This window comes from Vollenhovia emeryi, unplaced genomic scaffold (genome assembly GCF_000949405.1).
Source record: "Vollenhovia emeryi isolate VEMERY1.0 unplaced genomic scaffold, V.emery_V1.0 DF939120.1, whole genome shotgun sequence".
NCBI lineage: Eukaryota > Metazoa > Arthropoda > Insecta > Hymenoptera > Formicidae > Vollenhovia > Vollenhovia emeryi.
This window is the reverse complement of record NW_011967246.1, coordinates 2,774,396-2,796,506: the sequence shown is the minus strand read 5'-3', so window position 1 is coordinate 2,796,506 and position 22,111 is coordinate 2,774,396. Positions and strand designations below refer to the sequence as shown.

The 22,111-nt window shown below is 41.4% G+C and overlaps 4 protein-coding genes across 19 annotated transcripts in view; 1 reads left to right on the top strand and 3 right to left on the bottom strand.

The window, feature by feature from the left end:
• Nucleotides 1-567: 567 nt before the first annotated feature.
• On the bottom strand, nt 568-10,100 carry LOC105570565 (elongation of very long chain fatty acids protein 6). 6 transcript variants are annotated; one of them, XM_012027874.1, is made up of 3 exons: nt 9,530-10,100; nt 4,659-5,019; nt 568-2,142 (listed from the first exon to the last, which is right to left on the bottom strand). In XM_012027874.1, exons 2-3 carry the CDS (start codon nt 4,982-4,984, stop codon nt 1,593-1,595), a joined length of 876 nt encoding a protein of 291 aa, XP_011883264.1. In that variant the 5' UTR covers nt 4,985-5,019; nt 9,530-10,100; the 3' UTR covers nt 568-1,592. The 6 variants fall into 6 exon arrangements, with proteins under 6 accessions (XP_011883264.1, XP_011883262.1, XP_011883266.1 ...); XM_012027872.1 differs by having other exon boundaries at nt 9,513-10,099; XM_012027876.1 differs by lacking the exon at nt 9,530-10,100 and adding an exon at nt 7,933-8,028.
• A 264-nt stretch (nt 10,101-10,364) lies between these two features.
• On the top strand, nt 10,365-13,073 carry LOC105570563. The gene is made up of 2 exons (XM_012027868.1): nt 10,365-10,581; nt 11,537-13,073. The coding sequence occupies exons 1-2, from the start codon at nt 10,489-10,491 to the stop codon at nt 12,422-12,424; spliced, it is 981 nt and encodes a 326-aa protein (XP_011883258.1). The 5' UTR covers nt 10,365-10,488; the 3' UTR covers nt 12,425-13,073.
• LOC105570564 (spermine synthase) lies at nt 12,685-20,218 on the bottom strand. Of its 3 annotated transcripts, none has more exons than XM_012027870.1 (8): nt 20,020-20,218; nt 19,280-19,566; nt 17,921-18,032; nt 15,864-15,986; nt 15,644-15,798; nt 15,481-15,570; nt 15,173-15,364; nt 12,685-15,001 (listed from the first exon to the last, which is right to left on the bottom strand). In XM_012027870.1, the coding sequence occupies exons 1-8, from the start codon at nt 20,102-20,104 to the stop codon at nt 14,855-14,857; spliced, it is 1,191 nt and encodes a 396-aa protein (XP_011883260.1). In that variant the 5' UTR covers nt 20,105-20,218; the 3' UTR covers nt 12,685-14,854. The 3 variants fall into 3 exon arrangements, with proteins under 3 accessions (XP_011883260.1, XP_011883259.1, XP_011883261.1); XM_012027869.1 differs by lacking the exon at nt 17,921-18,032 and adding an exon at nt 16,628-16,739 and having other exon boundaries at nt 20,020-20,214; XM_012027871.1 differs by lacking the exons at nt 17,921-18,032; nt 20,020-20,218 and adding exons at nt 16,628-16,739; nt 19,773-19,838.
• Nucleotides 20,219-20,580: 362 nt separating this feature from the next.
• LOC105570562 (aldehyde dehydrogenase, dimeric NADP-preferring) overlaps nt 20,581-22,111 on the bottom strand; it is a 20,697-nt gene continuing 19,166 nt past the window's right edge. For 7 of the 9 annotated variants that reach the window (XM_012027863.1, XM_012027860.1, XM_012027862.1 and 4 more), the window contains 4 exons: nt 21,716-21,851; nt 21,449-21,602; nt 21,185-21,333; nt 20,581-20,941 (listed from right to left, as the gene is read on the bottom strand). In XM_012027863.1, the coding sequence (XP_011883253.1) occupies nt 21,256-21,333; nt 21,449-21,602; nt 21,716-21,851 (368 nt within the window). In that variant the 3' untranslated portion in view covers nt 20,581-20,941; nt 21,185-21,255. The remainder of the gene's footprint in view (nt 20,942-21,184; nt 21,334-21,448; nt 21,603-21,715; nt 21,852-22,111) is intronic. The other 2 variants (XM_012027865.1, XM_012027864.1) reach the window with 1 other exon arrangement.

Here is a 22,111-nt window from a genome sequence, read left to right as displayed (position 1 = left end):
AAGTGCAAAAGGTGCGAAAGTGCAGAATCACTCCAGCATCCCCTTAAGGCGATTTCAAGACAAGATAATGGGGAGTAAGATCTGGATTTTGGTGCTATAGGATTTATAAGAAATTATTTACACGAATATGTGTTTGGTCTTACAAATTATTATTAAATAATACCCAATAAATATATATATAGATATATATATTTTTTTGTTTCAATTGCAAAAGAGAGATATAGATAGTAACAAAAAATTATAATAACAATTGTGCAACAGCCGGTCGGACCTGAGAAACGCGCGCACGCTCGCACACGCTTCCACCATATGCAAAAGTAGTTCTTTATTAATTACATACATGTAAAAAAATGAAAAGAGGAGAATCGCTATGTGCACCTCCTCCCCCCCCCCCTCCAAGCGAACCTCCTCCTTAGGATACCCTCCGCGCACAGGCGGACGCTAATTGGCTATGGATCCTTGAATAGAATCTATGTATCCTACGACCTAAGGACCCTGAAAAAATCTACCCTAAGATCGACAGATCGTAGAATCTAAAGATCCCAATATGAAATATGAATCCTAGATGTTGTAGATTCGAAAATTTATTCAATTCATTGTTTCACGAATCCTATTGGTAGATCTTAGGATCTTACAAGAATCCTGAGAAATACGCATCTTAAATATACCTTAGAATCTATGGGCTCGAGGATTGACAGACTCTGTGCTCCACAAGTCCTGTCTTACACGTTCTAGGATGTAAGGATCCTGAGAAACATCGCACCCAAGATCTACAATTTTTTAGGACGTACGGCTCCTAGAATCTAAAAAGTGTTTAAGAAATATGATTCCTAGGACTCGTGGACTTAAGATTCGATGGTTCCTAGGATGGTACGAAATCCTATATACGAACTCTATTAATCTAAATCCTTGTCAGACGTATTTACAAATTCTAAAAATTTAGAGCTGTTCCGTGTACCTTAGGCTATATATACCTATAACTTTACATTTCAACGTCCTTAATGAACATAATAATTTCATATCTTAGAATTCAACGCAGTGACGGGTCTACATGTCTACATGGGTTCACACGTTTCCAGAGGCCTGAAACTAGTATCTCCCATCTCAAAAAGATGTTATCGAAAATAAATAACAATATTTATTATTAATGAAATTAACGTAAAGCGCCCAAAGGTTACGTTTAAAAAAAATATATATATACATTCAAATTTACAGTATTATATTCACAATCAATTAAAAAAATATACATATTCACATAAATTGAATGAAAATCTTAATGCATAATTATTTAACAAAATCATTTTAAAGTAAGAAAATAAAGCGGAAATAATCATTAAAAAATCGCATCACAGTCGTAAAACTTTAAGTTTAGCGATAGTAATCACCGAACACGTGAATCCTAGAAGCCGTTTAGACCCTAATATATCCTAGTATAAATAGATCCTGGATGTATGGCTACGTCGACCAGCGGCGTGAGAAAGAAATAGAGAGAGAGAGAGAGAGAAAGAGGGAAAAAGAAGGATGGAGAAAAAGACAATTGGGGAAAGATTGAAAAATGAGCGCCCAGGTGCTCTAGTGTGCCAAGTACCGCCTTAGTTGGCTTTGAGCTTGTCGTTATAGCCGATGCGACCAGGTGCGCTATTGGCAAAGTGCTTCTTGTCGGTCTTCTTTCCAGCCAGGTACGTCTTATGGAAGAATTGCGCGAATAGGACAAAATAGCTCAAGTACATCGCGAAGCTAAAATGAATATTCCTGCGAGTGATGTTGCAGACATTGCCACTCTCTAGGTACTGGTACGCGGATATGTTGATAAGGCAACCGATCACCATCTGGAGAAGCTGCAGCGTAGTGATCACCATAGAGATCGCTTTGGGTGGCCTGTATCGCATCGCCTTGAGAGCGTAGTAGCTATACATGATCGAGTGGACACAATAGTTCATCACGACGTACCATCGCGCGGACGCGGTATACTCCGAATACGAGAACCAGGAGTATAGCAAGACGGTAATGTGGTGATACCAGTGCAGGAAGATCAACGGCTGTTTGCGTAGCACGATGAAGATCGTGTCACCGAGCTCGGGTAGTTTCGATAGCACGAACATCCACGTCCAGAAGCCCGACACGACATCCTGCTCGATAAAACTGCAATCAAATCGACGATTTTCTTGTAGAATAATTCCGGCTGTCATTTCTGGAATAGCTAATGTTAAACCATCATTCAATTTATTATAATTTATTCAGTGCCATTATTTGCAGTTCCAAGAAACGGACGTTATGTTTATTTTCTGCGGGTCAGAGAAAATGCAAATTTATACTAAACAAGTTCATTAATGTAGGAAATGAGTATAAAATTTTTTAAATTTCTTAGATTTTAAAAGTAACCGGAAGATATATACACATAAATTTAAATCTACATATATCTATCTATCTTTAGTAACCAGTTTTCTAATCCTTGTTGTGTTTGTCCTTTGCTGGTATTCATAGTTAGATCTTCTATTGAAGACCATCTTAAGATACTCCATCTTTAGATACTCAATTGATCTGATTATGAATACCGGCTCTTATCTAATGATGTCAAGATTTTAAAAAGATATTTGAACGAGAAAAACATTTCAAATCATTTTAGCACAGTTATAAAATTGTCCAAGAATAGTCATGCAAGTTATATACGCAGGTGCATGAATAGGCTCTGTATTTACATTCATTTTATGGTTGTTAATTATCGAAGGAAAATATTTTTCAGACAATTTTATAAATGTGCTGAAGCGACCAAAAGTCTTTTATCTAAATATATTTCACTTGCAAATGTAACGCAAGAATTCTAAGCGTGTTATTTCTTGTTTCTGACGTCATTAAACAACTAAGTACAGCACGGACCAGGAGCCTTCTATGATTTTTCTTTGTCGTGTTATTATAATATATTCTGAACATGTACGTCATTTTCCTTATCTTTTTGTTGCATAGATATTCTTCATTTTCTTATCATTTATTATTATATTTAAAATCATATTCACATACGTAAAGTAGTATACATGTACACGGAGAGAATTTTCTTTTAAAATTTACCCTGAAAATCGTGTAATCGTGGGACAACATGGTATTTTTAAGAACTTTGAGTTTTTTGAAATTTTACCATACATTTTATTAGTAAAATGTATACTAAGTACAATTACTAGTAAAACGTGTGGCGCAAAAACTTTAAATTTCAAAAAACTCATAAAATTCTCTCTGTGTAACCAAAGTCGAGCAAAGTTGTTCAAAGTCGAACTTTTTACAAATAAATGTAGAAAACCAATTAAATTTAATTTTATAGTCAGTATCACTCGCTTCAAACTATACATAAACAATTAAACCTAAATTTAATTATGAAACTCGATCCTAATGAGTTACGAAGATGATTGATATGCACGTATAATGCACTTATACGCATGAAAAACCCTTAAATACGGAAAAATTACTAATATTAATCCTAATTATTCTCATCCAATAAGTACCTTAATTGTTTAAAATTCTGAAGCTCTTGTGTTTTTAGTTCCGTATTAAGAGTTACGACTTTACCTTTTAAAGACTTTCTGTCGTAAGACATGTAATTTAATTTTCAAATTATTTCCTGCCTTTCTATTCTAATTGTAAGAAACCCGCATTTGAATGCGTCGTATGTTTAGTAAGAGTATTATCGCGTTTGCAAACCTTCAAATAAATTTGTTTCGATGAGATTTTTGTAGAATTTAGCAAATTCAATGACTTAAGCCAACGGTACACGAAACTACTTTTTTTCCACTCGATCGCTTACGAGAGCCAATCAGGTTTTAAGCTAACGGCACACGATACTATTTTTCCTACTGGATTGCTTACGAGAGCCAGTCAGAATTTAGCATCGAGTCATCTGATCTAAAACTCTGCATCCTTATTCTCCTGGTTCTCGTAAGCAATCCAGTAGGAAAAATAGTATCGTGTGACGTTGGCTTTAATGTAATCAGTACATAAATAGTACAAATGTCGAAATACGCATACTGCGCACCTGACTGCATGTCTGCATGTCTGCATTTCTGTCACGAATACATCTGCATCGAATTAAACGTGAGTTTTAGAAATACGAGTAAACATTTTCGTGATCCATGATGTATGAGCACATGGGTACTCATTTTTTTCTTTCAAAGCTAATAAGAAAAAAATCATCACGCGTGGCGAAATTAATAACCATTATTCGCGGAGATAGTCACAAGAGAATCAATTAAATCATATGAAAGATATATGACGACATATATAAGCAATATGAATTTTTCAGCAAGTTTTTGCTACTCTATCCCAATAATTAAACTACGTTTTGTCAATCTTTTTGGAACAACAACAATAATTTGATATTTACCTTTTTTTATAATTCGTTATTTGAAGTATATTTAATATTCTTACTCGTTATTAAATCCATTAATGATAAATCAATTACATCATTTATTTAAAAAAAAATCCATAGTTAAATTTGCTCGAGACGAAAGGTCCCTTGCAGTAAGTTTTCGTTGAAAACAATTTTTTTTTAAAACAGATACGCCTAACCGCGTAGAACAAAGATCCACTGTTAATTCGACTTCGGCCAAAACGTCCCTCCTCTTCCCGTTCTCCGGCTCGATTGTTTATCGAGTTGAATGAAATAAACTGACCTTGGTATACAAATGCTGTGGAGCAGCCCGTGATGCCTGAGAACGTGTATCAACTCGGGCGCCGTTCTGGTGAAGCCGATGATAGAAAAGCTAGCCAATAGCGTATTCCAAAGACACAGTATTCCCCTGAGTTCGAATCTGGGCCTGCTGGCCATGTAGTGCTGTCCGCCGAATATTAGTATCATGTACAGTCCGCAGTAGTAAAAGCCGTTCGTCCAGTTCTTCACCATCCATTGCTTGGTCTCGTGGTGGCTGAACGTCTCTTCGAAATTAAAAATGTAGGAATAATTCGGGAGGCTCACCTCCATGTAGTCCACCTTGTTCATCCTTGGTGTTTCTCAGAGATCGGCGTCTCGCAATTCTGTAACAGGTGCACAGGTCTGAGCAACGAGGATATGGATTTTCTTTTTTAAGTCGATCGCGAAGTATCTCATTGCGAGACGTCCGGCCGGAAGAAACGCAAAGATCGCTTTCGCGAGGTACCGAAAATCACTTTCTTTCCTCTTTTTCTTATTACAAATTTAAAGCGACGAAGCTCAAAATCTAAACGGAATTTGGATAAATATTTACACTCTTTACTTTTGGTATCGCGAAACTCCGAGGAACGTCTCTCGGAGCACGTCGAATCTTCAAGTCTGTCCAGGTGTGAAGAGCAATCCGATCTTATATCTGAGATTGTCTCAAGTACAGTCTCGAGATCGATGTGACGATTACTGGCCGAACGATTCGGAAGATTTGAAAATCGAAGTCAAAACAATCTCGATTACAAGATCGAACGATTACTCACGATCTGAGCTTTGGATGATCGCGCGATCCCCGTCCAGCCAATGAAATGACCGCGTGGCCGCCCGCGAGATCGCACTTAAAGCTCCCTCACAGTCGCTATCGCCAGCGCGATGTCCAGACATTTCGGGCATTTGGATTTTGGGACCGGACTCGAGATATCCAGCGGATCGAACTATGGTCGGTACACAGTCCGACTTGAGTACGTATCAATCTCAAGTAGGAGATTAAGCTAATGAAGCATTATCTCGCGATTTCGGCGCACCGTGCGATCCTCATTGGCTAGGACGGATCTTACGACCCACTTCAGGCCGGTACTCGAGGAGCATAAAGCCTCGTCTACAATAGTCGCATGTCGTATATTGTTTCCGGTCGTAAAGGCTTGTGTCCACGATGCTAGAACTTGGTCCAAGTTCTAGCATCGCGGACACAAGCCTTAAGGCTGCCGCCGTCGCAGAAGCCCCTGTCGTACAGAGTTGAACCAACTTCAACTTTCTGCGACTGCGACAAGCGTGTCGCATGAGATCAGTCAATCTAATAGTACGTTGGCGCTAAAAGTGATGTGCCTTGTGTTGCTAGCAGCTGGCTGATCCATAGTGAATTTTCTTATTAATGTAAACAACGTAGAAAATGGAAGCCGAGGACAATCTTATTGTTAGTGCAGACAAGGAGATAATAGCCTTTGTCCACGCAAACCCCCTGTTGTGGCAGAAGCGCATTAAAATTAATAAAAAGGACAAGAATATCGTCAATCAAGCGTTCCAGATAGCCAGTATGCTCAAGCAATGTATGGAAATAAAATGCCAGCAACTGATCCTTGCTCTTTGCTGGGAATATGAATTCAATGTTTGAGTGATTTAAGTACAGCTAGCATAATGTTAACATATTGTCGTAGTTAAATGCACAGCTAAAGAGAGAGCACATCGAATAGGCATACTGTTAACAAAGAATGAGCATATATTGTTTTCAATTTTCTAACAGATATAAACATGTTATATCTATTACATCTGACCAAGCACTTAATGCTAGCATAATGTTTGAATCATGCAAATGTTTCATTTCCGACACCAAATGCTAGCAAACAACAGCACAATAAACGACATAGATGCACAGCAAGATGCTAACATTTTTCTTAGCAATGTGAAAGTAACTTGTGCTCACACTGGCTATCTGGGGTTTTCACTGAGCAAGCGGCAATATAAAGACGGGAAATTAAAAAATTGGGAGCAAAGTTGTAGAAAGATTAATAATCGCCAGGCATCCGTTGTGGCTGCGATCGATTTGACGCTATCGCGAATCTTTGCGACTATTGTAGACGCTCGTTCAGCGACACTCTTACGACACGCGACTAACTTTCCTGCGACATTATTACTCACGACACGCGACGCAACCTGTGCGACTATTGTAGACGAGGCTTAGGATCCCGAGCGCAAGATCGGACCGGCGACTTACCCGTGTGCGACGCGAGGGAAAAATAAGAGAGAGAAAAAAAAACTTAAGGTTTTGCGCGATCCTGCGACCGCGCGGTGTCAAGTCGGGACCGCGCAGCCGCGCCGCGCACGCGTGAGGCACGAGCGCGCCAATCCGAGTTCGACTCTCGATCTCACGTTGCTCACGCGACGTGCAACCCGGTTGACGGCGCGGTCGATCGATGCGCGAGCGGGCCGGGAAAATCCAGCTGTCCGTCAGGCCGGTGTTGCATTTGTCGTACGACAAATTTTTCAAGCGTATCGATTGGTCGCAGGACAGAAAAGTTCTCTCGAGTATCTAAAAGTTTTCTATCCCGCGGCCAATCGACACGCTTGGGGCCAGTTTCACAAACGTCGGTTAACTGTTAACAAGAGTTCAGTCAACTCCCTATCTCTCTCTATCTTATCATCTAAGAAGGGACAGGCAATCAATTAGCCTTCGGTCAGCAGTTAACCGACGTTTGTGAAACTTCGCCCTTAAAAAGATTTGTCATTTACGACGAATGTAATAGTACCTTTATACCAGGGTTACTTGTGTAACGAAGTTACAGTTACAGCTACTTTTTTGATAACTGTAACTTAATTTCGTCACTTTCTCTGTAACTGTACTTAACTAAGTTACATTTTTGTCGATAATTGGTAACTAATTTACTATATATAGTAATGTGGAGGTTTCTAAAAGATCTATATGCAAAGTAACAATTAATTAACTATATATATACACTATATATATAGAGTTCAGTAATTGTTACTTTATATATAGATCTTAAACCTCCACGGATCGCATTAGGCCTGGCATTTGCGCATAAACGCCTTTATCAACGCTTTACGATGCAAATGCAGATCTGATGTTTTTATTTCCATTGCAAGAAAGTAATTGCAAAGTAACGATTCGTTACTTGTTGAGTAACTGTAACGCGTTACTCTTCAGAATTGGTAGCTCGTAACTGTAATTATGTTTTTAGTGAAAAAAAGTAATTTTGAAGCAAAAAAAATGTAACTAGATATTTTAATAAAGTAACCTTTTCAAGCCTGCTTCATACGACGAGCACACGTTCGCGAGTCGCATTTACGGCGTGTGTTCTTTCGCCGCGCGCGGTCCGCGGTTTCCGTATCACTGAAGGACGGTGCTCGACATTGCGTGGGGAAAAAGAACCGGTTAATTGATGCAAATTGCATCGGTGATTGTTGAAATTATCATCGAAACGAGACCTGCCGATCCGAGTCACGCAAAAAAACGAGCCAATTTAAAGAATTGCGTTGTTACGACATTCTTCCGTCAGTTTGATTTAAAAAAAGGGGGGGCAATGTGTTTCGACGAATGCAAACGAGGAAATGGAAAATTTCTTTAACGCGAACGAAAGAACGACACTCTGCAACGTTTAACTTGTCGCTTTCGATCTTTCGGCTGCAATTGTCTCACGGTGCGACGGTTTATGTTACGGTACTGTTACACTTGTCGTACGGCACATTTTTTTTAAGCGTTTCGGTTGGCTACGAGCTCGAAAATTCCTAGATACTCGAGAGCTTTACTATCCCGCAGCCGGTCACACGCTTGAAAAATTTGTCGTACGACAAACTTTTCAAGCGTACTGATTGGCTGCTGAATAGAAAATTTCTAGACCCTCGAGACTTTTACTATCTTGCGGCCGACCGACACGCTTGAAAAATTTGTCGTACGACAAATGTAATGCCGGCCTTACTCTCCGACGGTTGCGTTTACTTTTTCCGCTCATGTTTTTTCGGCCTTCGTCTCGTCCCGCGGTTTCGCTACGTCAACATTTGGCTTTCCAATTGATCAATCTCTAAGCTCTTGCCTCCGGCCTAGCCTCCAACACCTGGAGAGATCTCAGTGCGACCTCGCCGAGGACGGCTCGAATTTGAACCGAAACGTCTGAAGATCCATTTAGAATCCTGATTAGACAATTATTGCATTTTGGATACGCGCAACGATATCCTCTCCCGTTGTCTCCTTTGTCGACTCTAATTGTAGTTAATATCAATGGCACTACCTCTACCGTACAGGCGACATGAATATTCATCCTTCGCTTAAGGACGTAAGGCGCGCGCCTAAGCATCGATCGATTCCATGAAATACTAAACGAGGATTGCACCGCGCGGTAAATAAACGTATAATCTACCTATTCCGCTGGACTTTTTAACGGCGCGTCAACCGAATTAACGAGGAGCGAGGAGCGTTTATTCTCGCCTATTCGCAGAAAAGCGACGGCCGGCGCCGCGTTCCGTTGGCGCGTGCGTGAAATCGCGCGAGGAGACGCGAAAACGCCAACTCTCTCGTCTTTCTCAGGGGACACGCGCTCGCGAGGCCTCCTCCCCGCGCTTAAGTACACACAGGCGCGACAAGATGTACGCCGAGGCATTAGCGTGGCGCGCGGCGGCTCCTATCCAGGTCGTGCCGTCTTGAGCTCCGCTTTCTGAATGATTTCCGATCCACGCACACACGCGCGCGCGCAGTCTTGCCGCACGAGGAGGTGCCCAATTCGCTTCATTCAACCCACACACGTACGAGGGAGGGGGGAGGGGGTCACGGACGGGCGACAGCGCGCGCGCGTACACACACGGACACGTAGGCGTTACGTACCTAGACTGGCTATATACCTTTCGCCAATTTTCCCCGAGCCGTCTAGCGAGGAAGCGTACGTGGAGGAGGCGACGCCGCCGCGGCGTCGTCGTCGTCGTCCTGCGGGCACGGAACTCGGCGCCCCGGCCAGCACGGAGCTGTCAAATGTCGAGTGAGCCCTCGGTCGCGTCGCGGAGCCGGCGCGTGGGCAAGGCCACTTCCTATCGGAGCAAGAGCCCACCGGGCGTCCGGTAGCACCGGCGCTTTCTGATACACGAGTGAAATCGATAGATAAACAAACGAGGGGGAGAGAGATAGTATACTCCCGTCGTCTCCGCCGTCGCCGACGTTGGCGCGTGACTCACAACCGCTCTCGATCTCTCTCAATATAATCCCACCGGATCGCTTCCTCGTTCCTTCCGGGTCCCACGAGCGATCCGCCTCTCTGTGTGTCTCTTTCTCTTTCCTCTATGTATATACATATATACATATGTATATAGAATTGTGTGAGTGTGCTAAGACGCGCCGACGTCGTCGCACCCGTGCCCGACCATGCCCGCAAACACCACGAAGACAAGCCGCGCTATGCCGCGCGAAACTACCCGCCCGTCGTCCTGTACCGTCTTTGCGCCACACGCCGACGTCGCCGACCCCTCCCGCTCGCCGGCATGGCGCTTCCACACCCGATTTCGCGCGGCGGGCGGTATGATCCACGCCGGTACAGGCGGCGACATCTGTCGGCGAGAGCGGGCGGAGAGTCGCGCCGCGCCGACGTCGGTACGGTCGGTACACCGCTGTTGCGTCCGGTCGAGTTAGAGAATGGTAGGAATCTGTAAGTCACTAGAATATAATTGCAGATTGTCGATAACGCAGACTTCTACAAGGATTCACACTGGATCCGACATATCCGACCCTGCCAGGTGCATCGCAATGGCCGTGGAGCGTCGGCCGTCGAGCTCATCACGTTTGTGCTGCTGAACCCGCGTGGGCACCCAACATGACAGGCAAGCAGTGTCAGGCGGATGACAATCAGTCACGAATTAAACTGATAGCGGACAAGCGCAGGCTCCTGGAAATCAAGTCCGCCCAGGTACGCTTCTCGATTTCATCTGCCTTGCGTCGTACGGCGGACTCTCGCTGGATCTTTGTCGCGCGATTCTCGCCGCAACGCGCGCCGTGTAGTCTCTTCTGCCGTCGAGTTCAGTGCTTTTCACGAAGAAAAGTAACGGCCTCAGCCGAATGGCTGCACTTTTGTACTTCTGAGACACTGTTTTACGTTTTGAGGTCCTTGCCTTGAAGTGACACGCTACCATTTAGTTTCTAAAGCACAAGAGAGCCGTTCCGCTCAGAACCTAGTAGACGTAGGCCGTTTTCCTTTCAACGAACACAGTCGACATTTTTGACACATGTCGCTTTCCACTAGGGCTCGGATTTTATTCCGTTTTTCGAATCAACGTTTAAACGTGAAACGTTTATCCGTTTACATTTTCTTCCAGAAAAACGGTTATTTGTAGAAAAACGTTTACACGTTTAAACGTTTAGTTTAACAAACGTTTACTGACCGTTTAACAAACATTTAAACGTTTACACGTATATCAGAGCCTAGTAAACGTTTAAACGTTTGTTAAGTAAAAACACGTGTACTCGGAAAAACGTTTCTAATAAACGGATAGCTAATTATACGTATAATCGTGTTTTCGTTTAAACGTATAATAGCGAGCCCTACTTTCCACTTAGAATTTAATTCTAACTTAATCGACACTTGTCGACTCTGCTCGGCAGGAGAGTCCCCTATTATGAGATAACGGGATTTCTGTTAAATTAATGGGCACCAACCGTTGATTCCACCATGAATTTATTGCCCTTGTAGTGAAATTTGTTCAGTGGAAAATTCACCATTAGATTGCGTAATCGTTACGAAAGAACATTTGTGATTGCTGTCTCATAACAGGACTTTACTTACGTTTTGAGATGAAATACGAGTAATATCGTGAGGTAAATACTATTTTTTATCTTTTTACATAATCGAAATTTATAATTTGCAGGTTGAGGCGGAAATCAGGAGCTGTTTCGAAGACCTGTCGAAACTCCTGCGATCCAGGGAGAAGCAACTACTGCGTCAAGCCGAGGCCGTCCACAGACAGCAACTCTCGCTGATAGAAACTTCACTGGACTTCGCGCCGTCGTCAGTAGCCATCCTGAACGACAGGATCAAGCTAGAGGAACAGATACGACAGTTCGGCAATATCGAGACACACGGATCCAACAGCATTACGGTGAAGGACGCGGAGCCGTACAAGGTTGTGGACTATCAGGACGCCAATAAGGACCACGTTAGTTTTGACAAGTCGATCACCAAGAAATCCAACCAGGAAAAAGCCAGGGATCGTCTGAGCCTTCCACGTTGCAAGGATTTTGTATCTGACTACAGGACCGTGCGTATCTCAAGCTTGCCCTCCACATTCCTCACTGATAATCAGCTGCGAGACTCGCGGAACGTGAAGACTAACGCGTTGAAGATTTTTAAAGATACCCTATCCATATCGGGATGCTCGCCGCTTTTGATTATAAAACGCAAACTTGGCCTGACGCACGTGTCTCTGGACGGACTGCACGCTTTCGACAAGGCGTATTCACGGAACGTACAGGCCTTCGGGGTGTCCTGCAAGACCACGGAGTCCTGCGAGCAGGACGCGTTGTCGTCGCGCGAGACGGTTGAAAGTAATTCGCGGGAATTTGACAAGAAAATCTTGGATCGGGATGATCCCGAATTAATTAGACGCCCAAAGGAGCGTGAGAGAAGCTACGAACATCCGATACAGGTGCAGCAATGGTTGCAGCAGATACTCGCGGAGACTGAAATAGAGCCCGCGATCCACGAGATCGGGCAGTTTTCCGAGATATCCAAGGCAAAGCTCTGCAACGAGCTGTAATCCTATTCGCCGATCGAATTAGACATTCTTGTGTTTCAATTGGGGCCAAAGTTTCCAAAACGATGGAAAGCAAACTGAAAAGGCTGATCTACCTTAGAATTGCACGCCCGATTCTTTTAATTTATACAATCTCTTGTAAAATAAATTGAAAAGACACTCTTGCATTGTAGCTTTTCCGTGATAATGAAGGAACGTAAGAAAGGATATCGAATACGAGTGACAAAGAGAGAAGGAAAAGAAGAGAGAGAGAGAGAGAGAGAGAGAGTAAAAGATTTATTGTGTACATCGATAAACTTTAGTACCTCTGCCACAGATGCTTAATGTGGTATTTCTTGTTCATACAACGAATACTTTGTCGTTCTTGAGACATCAAACAAATTGGTTAGTGCCCTTTTGAAAAATGCTGTGCTTAAAAGTCCGAATTATATGTAATTTTTTTTATTGATAAGACTGTTTTTATTCTGCTAAAACTATCGCGTATTTATTTTACCGTGTAGAAGTTTTTTTGTTTATATAGAAAGTGCTACGTGTGCTTGTTGGTCAATGAATTTTGACAGCAAATATATTATAAATGCGTAATCTTATTGCGACAGTTTCTTCAAGTGATAAATAAAACTTTTTTATAAATAAAACTCACGATTGTATGATACTGTTGTAAATAATTAATCAATTTAATTCATAATCTCGTAATTCCTTTCTCTCCACTTATATGACTAAATTGTGCGTATAGTAGTAGATTCTGCAGTTCCAATTCATTAGATGCTCAGTATTTTTAAGATGTGATTAAAATTTCGTTCAACTATTAGCATTAAACGGAAGCAATCTAGGGTTATTATTTATTTTGCATTTTATCACCGCTTAATGCTGTTAAACAGATAATATTGTGTATTAAAATGTGCTTCGATATCTAATACTGTAAGAAAATAATATCACCAATAAATTATTTCTTGTGAAATTGCACAAGGAGTTAGGAGAAACTCCTAAAACTAATAATTGGAAATATTTATCGTCGTTTCAATTAATTCACATTTGTATGCTCACGCATTTCTTATTAGCTTCATTAACCCTAAACTGTATAAATTTGACATGTGTCATCAGAACAAAATTAGCTTTACGGTAATTTTACAATATTATCAAATTTCGTGACTCAAGTGTACTTTAAATCAAATTCTAATATTTTTATTGCGACACCTGTATAATATACGACAAAATGATCACAAGACAAAAATTTCAGTACACCAATACGAATTTATTGTACCATATGTATTGCATGTGGATATTTTATACTGTTTAGGGTTAATTGAATGCAAGTATGTTTATTTAGATTTTATCAATTGTTTAAATCAGAGGAAAACGCTTGTTAGAAAAATAATTTATCCCGATATAATTTTATCGTTCTTACATCGAGCTTTTATAAAATACAGAATATATTTATATTTATATATATGTACGATATATTATATCGACATATATGTATCAATATACAAGTTATCGCGGATAAACAGACTGACCGCGATAAAACTACTTAATGAGAAAAGGAAGAAAGGAAAGCAAAGAGATAATAAATGCGCACCTATCATTGCTGTTAATCCTTTTACTCTAATCAGAAATATTAGAAAGAAACAATTAAATGTGAGGCAATTTATATTTCTAATATTTAATTTATATCGATTAATAAAGGATTAACAACAAAAATTTATCTATGTATTGTCTGCGATTAACAAACTAAATCTTACAGCACTAATTTTTTTATCTATACGTTTTCACATTAAAAAAAAACAATATCCGCATTTGAATATTTCATCAATGAAAACGAAACAATTTCTTATTCGTGATACTGAGGCAGCGATGGAAGAAATTATATGTATATATACAGTTATTATGTATAGGTATTTTAGAGTGCTGTCGAAATTGCACTCCAAAATATTGGTAATAACTATGTAAATTTATCTGTTTTTAAGAAATAGACGAGAGTAGGCAAAAGTTGGAATATGATACGTTGAAAAATTGTTAAATTTATTAGGAAGATGTATTTCGACAAGAAGTAATGCATATTAAATTTAAATTTTGCATCCAGAAGATGATAAAAAAAACAAACCAAATTAAAGGATAAGATATTTATCTATTATGCATTATAAAAAGATATATATACTTCTTTTCTCCGTTATTATCTATTATGTTTTTAGATTTACCTTCCAACGCTGTCGTTACATTAAAAAAAATTTTTTTTTCGAGAAAATCTTTTTCGAGAACATTACAAAATGAACTAATTAATAATAATAGTTTGATTCGTCTCACTCAGGAACTAATTTCATTAATTAATAAGGCTAGAACTAGGAAGTAGAGCTTGGGTCATAAGACAGACAGCAGACTGTGAGGAGGCCGGTTTGTAATGGTCCTCCAGGCCCTGTCCGAATATTCTTTGCTCCATCATTTCAGTGAGACTTGATAGAAGATCCAATCTTCGAAAAAAGATGGCACAAAAGCGCGATCCTTCGTGAACGTGACCGGCACGCACAATTGAGATAGAACTTCTTCATACATCTTCAAAGATTCTGGACAAGACGCACCATTTCCCTACATGCAAAAAAACAATAAATAAATCTATTACACATATCTACATTAAGGTGTCCAAAATTTTACTGTTGTAGTTTTATCAAATTGTGTCTACTAACTGCTTTCGGTTAAAATCAAAACCACTTTATTGCATAATAAATGAAATTAAATGTCTTGAGTAAAGATACTCACATGCGTCATATACTTTCCGGTAGACTTCAACACCTTCATGGAAGAGTTGAGAATTAGTCTAATAAAATCCCAGGCGTCACCATGTGGCGTCGTGCTGATAGGAATGTCCGTCAGATCGCCGAAGACGTAATCGAACTGTCGTCCTTCTTCGATCATATGGGCTAACGCTTTCACACAATCGCCGACAATGATCTATAAAGATTATTATTATTATTATTATTCCTATGAATCTAAAATCACAAGAGTCTACGAAAATACGTATTCAGATATTTAGATTTGAAAATATTCGGCCCTAAGACGAAGCTTACTTCATAATTATCGCCCTTTCTCTTGTCTAGGCAATCGCCACATATGCTCCGCATATGCTGGCTACAGGCTTTCATGACGATGTCGTCAATCTGCAAAAAAGGACGTGTAAAAACAGACAGAACGCCACTTGTATACCTGACCCATGAGATTCGATTAACATACTTCGAGCATCGTGACAAACTTTGGTTTTTCCTTCAACAATTCCCATAATAGGCCGCCGTCGCCACCACCGAGTATCACTATCTCCTTGCCAGCGTAATTCTCTTTGCCTCGTTGCATCAGCGTTTCTGTGTATATAAGATCTGCCTCGGACATGTCTGCAGAAGAATTTCTAGTAAGTTGTAAATATAATAGATAAAGCCAGTAACATAATACGACTTACTTTGCAACTCGTCGAGTACCAGCAGATTGCCTAGCGACTTGGAGTGCACAATTTGTACCTTCTGATACGGTGATCTAGCCTCGAACACGAGCTTGTCGATGTCGTACTCCAGCAGTCGCTCGTCTTGAATAAGGGTAATGTTTATTGGCGACACAAGTCGTCGTCTCGTAATAATGTTAATTTAAAAGCATGCTTCTATACATGAAAAGAAAACACTGCGAAGAGTAGAAAACAAGGCAAAGCTGATAACACGCATGGGAACGTTAGCGTCATAACCAGATGAAAGAATGATATGAGGAAGTTGTAAAAGATTAACTATATTAAAACTGGGCGCTTTGTCATGCAAGAACAGAAGAAATAATGTCCTCGGGATTAACGCGGAGAGACGTTCCAGAGTGAACCGAGCCGAGCGCAGGGGGTTTGCATATTACTAACGAACACGATGGGTCTAGAATCATAGAAATCGCCAAACCTAATAACAAGCTTTAATTGAACGTCAACATTTTCAATCGATTGTATGGACTCGTAGCTTTCAACGAGTTTACGTCTTCAAACGCCTCGGGATACAACTTTACAACGGCCTTCGTATTCGTACTTTCCGCAAGAGACAACGCTGAGACGCGAGGACATTTGTAATGCTAATATTTACGAGTCGACGCACAATATTAATTTTCCAATCGGATCGAGCCCCTTAAGTACAAGCAGTTCCGTTGTAAGAGCGGCCGTTAGCTCGTCCGTAAACATAATTATAAATAAAAACTCACCGGCGGTAGGATAGTATCTCTCAAAGGGTCCACCGCGTTTAATTGGAGTAAGCGTGTGCGACCGTGTAGCGGTTGCTGCTGTCTGCAACGCCGCTTCCAATTCTTTGGCCAACTACCATAACCGGCCATCATCGGCATCATCACCACCACCATCATTATCATCATTGTCATCGTCATCATCATGATTATCATCATCATCATCACCATCATCATCATTATCATCATCATCATCATCATCATCATCATCACCATTATCATCATCATCATCATCATCATCAAGCCGAACCAATGAGAATTGAACAGAACAAAGACACTATCTTGTAAAACGGAATCGCTACACTCCTTGATGTTAAGGAAGCTAAAAAAAGGTGTTAAGATCTGGCAAGCCACGATATATGGCAGGGCTTATTTTTGTCCAACAAAATGGTACGTAACAAGCGGTAAAAGAAAGAAAAATTAACAGATCGTGATAAAGAAAAGGGCGGTGTCTGTGTATGATCGTATTGTCGTATTATTGCAGCCGTACGACTAAAAGAACGACGATCCGAGGAAGTTTACAGCTCTAAAGATCTAAAATCTAACAATGCCTGCGGATTCGAGAATTTTTAAGTGAAAAAGGACATAAACTATTATAAAAGTAGTATTTTGGGAGAGAAAGAGAGAGAGAGTTTCGTAATTGCATATTGTAAAAGTATTACGCGCGTTTCAACTGTATCTGGCGAAATCTCAATTTTTATCTAATGTCGCGTAGTCTTGTTATACAGACATCTTAACGGAGTCATGATTTACAGCGCATCAAGAGAGAAAGAAAAATATAATGCAACGGTAACAATTTATAATGGAAGCCACGTCTACGTCGGGTTCGTCTTTTGATAGCAAATCCAATTTCTTATATCTCGCAACGAAATACGCCCCGCGCGCTGCGGCAGCCGTCCAAGAACTTTTATTCGTACGACCGTAGGAAGGCGTGGGAACAATTGTACAAAGTAAATTCATATTTGAATATTATGTATTCGAATGAATGAAACGAAACTTTTTTTATTTTTTTAATGAGCGAGTTGAGTGCTGGGTAGAAAATTTCGGGCTGAAACGTAACAGTGGGAACAAAATTAAGTCAGCATTCCTGGCAAGCGGCTTATCCTAAATATCTATTAGTGACAGTCAATAGCGAAATTGTAATTCTCTATGCGAAATATTTCACGAAATAAATCTACGAGTATGTAAAGTAATGTAGTTGTGTTATAGGAGAAGTGAACGAGGAACAAAATCTAATTGAGGGAAAGCATTTTCTACCTGATAGTGTCAGATAGAGGTCATATATGGTTCCTCGTCTTACTGGCGGTAAACGCTTGCTGCGCTGGCTGTTCAAAGCCATGGCAACATCAGCTTCCAAGTATCGCCACTGCTACAACGTTCTGTCAGTTATGTCATATCTCCTACTTCCGTTATAAAAGAAAATTCTACACAGAATGTTAAAACAAACGGTTCGGGACTGACGAAGGCGCATGTAATACTCAAAAACCGAGTAAAGAACTCACTCGAACGGCAAAATTCCAAAATAAATTCCTCCCACACCGTCGCGCATACTTTCTACTTCCTAGATAGAATACTATCTTATCGTTCGAGTACGATAAGATAATTTCTTTTCCCTCGCAGCAGTTGTAGCAATGTTTCCTTTACAAATTCCAACATAGTTCACTCGACCTTATATGCATTCTAAGTTGTTTCGTCAGTGCAAAGACTCGTTATGTAACGAACTTTAAGACTAACAATACAAGATAAACAATGTACCGCTTCTCCATTTACATAAACGATAATGACTGATCTTGTCTCAAAGTAATTGCAATTGAATCTGACCGTAATTATCTCGTCACTTTCTGTCATTCATTGAGATAAAGACGGAGAAATAAAAAGAGACACGATAGTCGCACAAACGATTTTATTTGCTTCATCTTGGAGTACGGTAATCTTCGTCAAGTTCTCGTGAACAACATATAGAAGCCAGGGATCAATTGGTGTAATTCGCAGAGCTCGTAGATGCGTAACGGAAGGTTGTCCAAGGATCGATCATTCATTTCGTATCTGAATATAAACCCCCACCCATCCCCAGAGAAATTATACTCCAATCCTTGTAGACACAAGTCGCGCTCGTATAATTCGAACGGCAAGACTCGCTTGGACAGGATCAGTTTCTCCAAGTACGCGGGCGAAATATCTTTTACTCAGTTTAGTGAGCTCGCGATTGTTCCTCGAGTCTCGAACCCTTTTCCTTCAACAGCCTGCATTTTACTGCACTACGTGTCTCGCTCTAAGTTCAATTCGCGCAAAACTCGACACGCCAATCATCCAATCAAGTTGGTCCGATCCGCCACGACCCCTCCCCCCCCCCCCCGCCGAGTGGAAAAATCGCGCGGCTTTTTCTTTCTCTCTGAGAACAGACGACGTTCGCGCGCGATCTGCTTTTTTTTGTCGTTATCGTCCATTCGTTTTCTACATCTCTTAAGTGAGTCTCCGACGGAGCGATCGTGAAAACCCTGCCTGGAGGGGTAGGTGGTGTCTCTCGAGAGTACTAGCGCACTCGGATAGATATTTCTTTTCCGTCAGGCGTTCTTAGCAAACGTTATATGTATATACAAATATGCGCATACATACCTCGAAAGTTAAGAGCGCCTCCTGGTCGTCCTGCTTGTAATACTCGATGTTTAACGTAATCAGACCCTCCGTGTACCCCCTGACAGTGATCAGACTGCCCCTGGGTCCGGTATATAAAACGAGCAAACTGCCGTCGATGTTAGACTCTGTCAGTGGCTTGAGGCCGGCGAAATGCTCCGCCAGTACGCTCGCGATCGCCGATTTCAGCCCGGATCGCTTCTCCATATCGGCAATCACGCTACTGGACACCGTGAAGTCCAGGAGTACGGTATGGGCCACCATTGCTTCTGCAATGCACGGACACAGATATAGGATACGAAGTCAATCCGCGGAGCGACCGAGCGAGAGAGATGGAGGGAGAGGAAGAGCAATCTGTCTCGTATACTCGTTAAGGGCTTTGTCACGCGGGCGATAAATTTGTACGTGCTATCTCTCTCTCTCTCTCTCTCTCTCTCTTCCCCCCTTCCGTTCTCCTTCTCTCTCGCAGTCGTACGTGTTGTACGTTACGAGCCTGCTCGGGCGCGCTAAATAAAGTCGCCGAGCGACGGGCGACGGCGGCACGAAACGTCCTTAATGCCGCTCGACGCTCCGGGGAAAACACATTACATAATTAATCCCATGGAAAAATAGACACGTTGCCAGTGGTCGCGCGGCGCGCTAACCGACTGACACCCGCGCGGCCGCCGATAATCGGCGAACGGGCCCCGTCGGCCGCCGGCCACTCGCTTGTTTATACTCACGTAATTCGTGCGATAACGGTTTATTGCTCGGCCTGCTCGGGCGTACGGCCAGTGTGTTGCTCCCGGACGTGGAGGAATGACGCATGCACACACCAGCGGGATTTATGCGCAGGTTATCGGGTGCGCACGGGGCTCGCTCGCTCTCTCTCGCCTCGCGCGACGGCAATTGTCATCTGGAAGGAGTGGAAGGGACTGGCGCGAGCGCGAGATACCGCTTCGATTGTTGGCGCGAGGTATCGCGAGGTATCGCGGCGCCGCCGGCAGATTTGAATGTGCGCGCGCGCGCGCGTCTCAGGATCACGTCGTTCGTAAAATTACTTGCAACATCGAGCGTCAATTTAATTGCGCATGCGATTGTAGAGCCTTTGAGTCGCGCTTTATGTTAACGATAAAAAGAAATGTGTCGCGGACCGTTCTTTCCGTTTGCCCTTTCAATTGAATTGAAAGTACGGTAAAAGTTAAGTTCCTGCGCGCTCGGCGTCGCCGCGTCGGTACATCGCGCAGATGCGGACGTGACGAAAACAATTGTTCGATTGCATATATAAGAAAAAAACGCAGAGCAATGTGCAAACAAAAGATTTAATCAACAAAGGTTTATTTTACGACTCGCTGGAGCTTATCCCACTAAGAGTGTTCACTTTTTGCCATAATATAATACTCTCTCCCAAACGTTTCACGAGTATAAGTAAAGATCAAAGATATTTCGTACATATGTGCGGTGAAACATCTGCTTCACAGAGTAAAGGCGATATATGAAAACATTATACAAGAATTGTTACTCTAGTGTGTTATAAGATTAATCGTAAAAAATGTGTGACAATTGTGTAAATTAACATTGCATCCTACACCTCCTACATTTTGAAGGTACCTGCGTAGTATCGGGGGCTGTGGATTACAATTGTTCCTCCGTGTAATCATATTCCTGCAACAACATACGCATTTGTTCTTTTTCTCTCTCTCTCTCACCCCACATGAGTGCTCAACACAGTTGTCCTGTTACTGATCGATTGAAAATAATGAAAGTAACACACAGTGACGAAGTAACATGTGATATTGCGTTTCCGAGCGTCTATTGAAACATTCAAATATTATTCGCAGAAGTCAGGCGCAACATTCTCAAAAGCAACCACAACTGCACACGCTACACACGGTCGTGTCTCTTTACCTTAAATTATAATGAAATTACGAAAGTACACAAATCAATATTGGACAATTATATGCACGCCCTCTGAGAACTTATACTTCATGAATCACGAACGTTTTTCCTCCTTCACGCCTTGCCTCCTTTACCATCCTTTTCCCACAACTATGCCACTATTTATATGCATATGTTTTATTCAATATTTTTACAATGATTACAACTTATATTTAGCCCACTTACATGTATGTATGACATGAGATTATGTGCGCTTCAATATCATTTTTGTACCTTTATTGCAGCTTTAATTCCGACTGTGGCCAGCACCCCGAGACCGAACATAAGTATATATGGTATATACTTCAGAACAGGCCAACCACGTCTTCTTTCCATCAGATGTCTAAGCAACCTCAGGTTATGATCGGAATAGGGTGGAAAGCGGACCCTGAAAAACACATTTTCTGCTTGGTACTAAGGTGCTCACTAATAACAAAATGTACCGTTCAATAACTTAAAGCGTATAATTATCTGATCATATGAAAGAGAAGATTCACTTACTTGGCCAAGGTCTCCGCAATCTTGTTGTAATTCCGAATCAAACAACCTTTCTTATGCGTGAACGTATCGAACGTATATTTTCCATGGTAGGCACCCATGCCAGAATATCCTATTCCTCCAAAGGGTAGAGTCTCAACTGTGAGGAAATAATATATATAATAATAATCCATGAAATAACGTCATAAAGAAGAAACAATAATTTGACATGAATTTTCGTGAACACGTAATTATTACTTTCTTTGTTAGAGTAGGCAGATTAAAGGGGAGTTTAGAGACTTGGGAACATACTTGGGAAAGATGTAGAGAATGAGAAAACGGGGGTGGGGAATGGTGGATGAGAGAAGTAGAAAAGGAAAGAGAAAGGAGGGAGGGAAAGTACGAGAGAAAGAAAGAAAG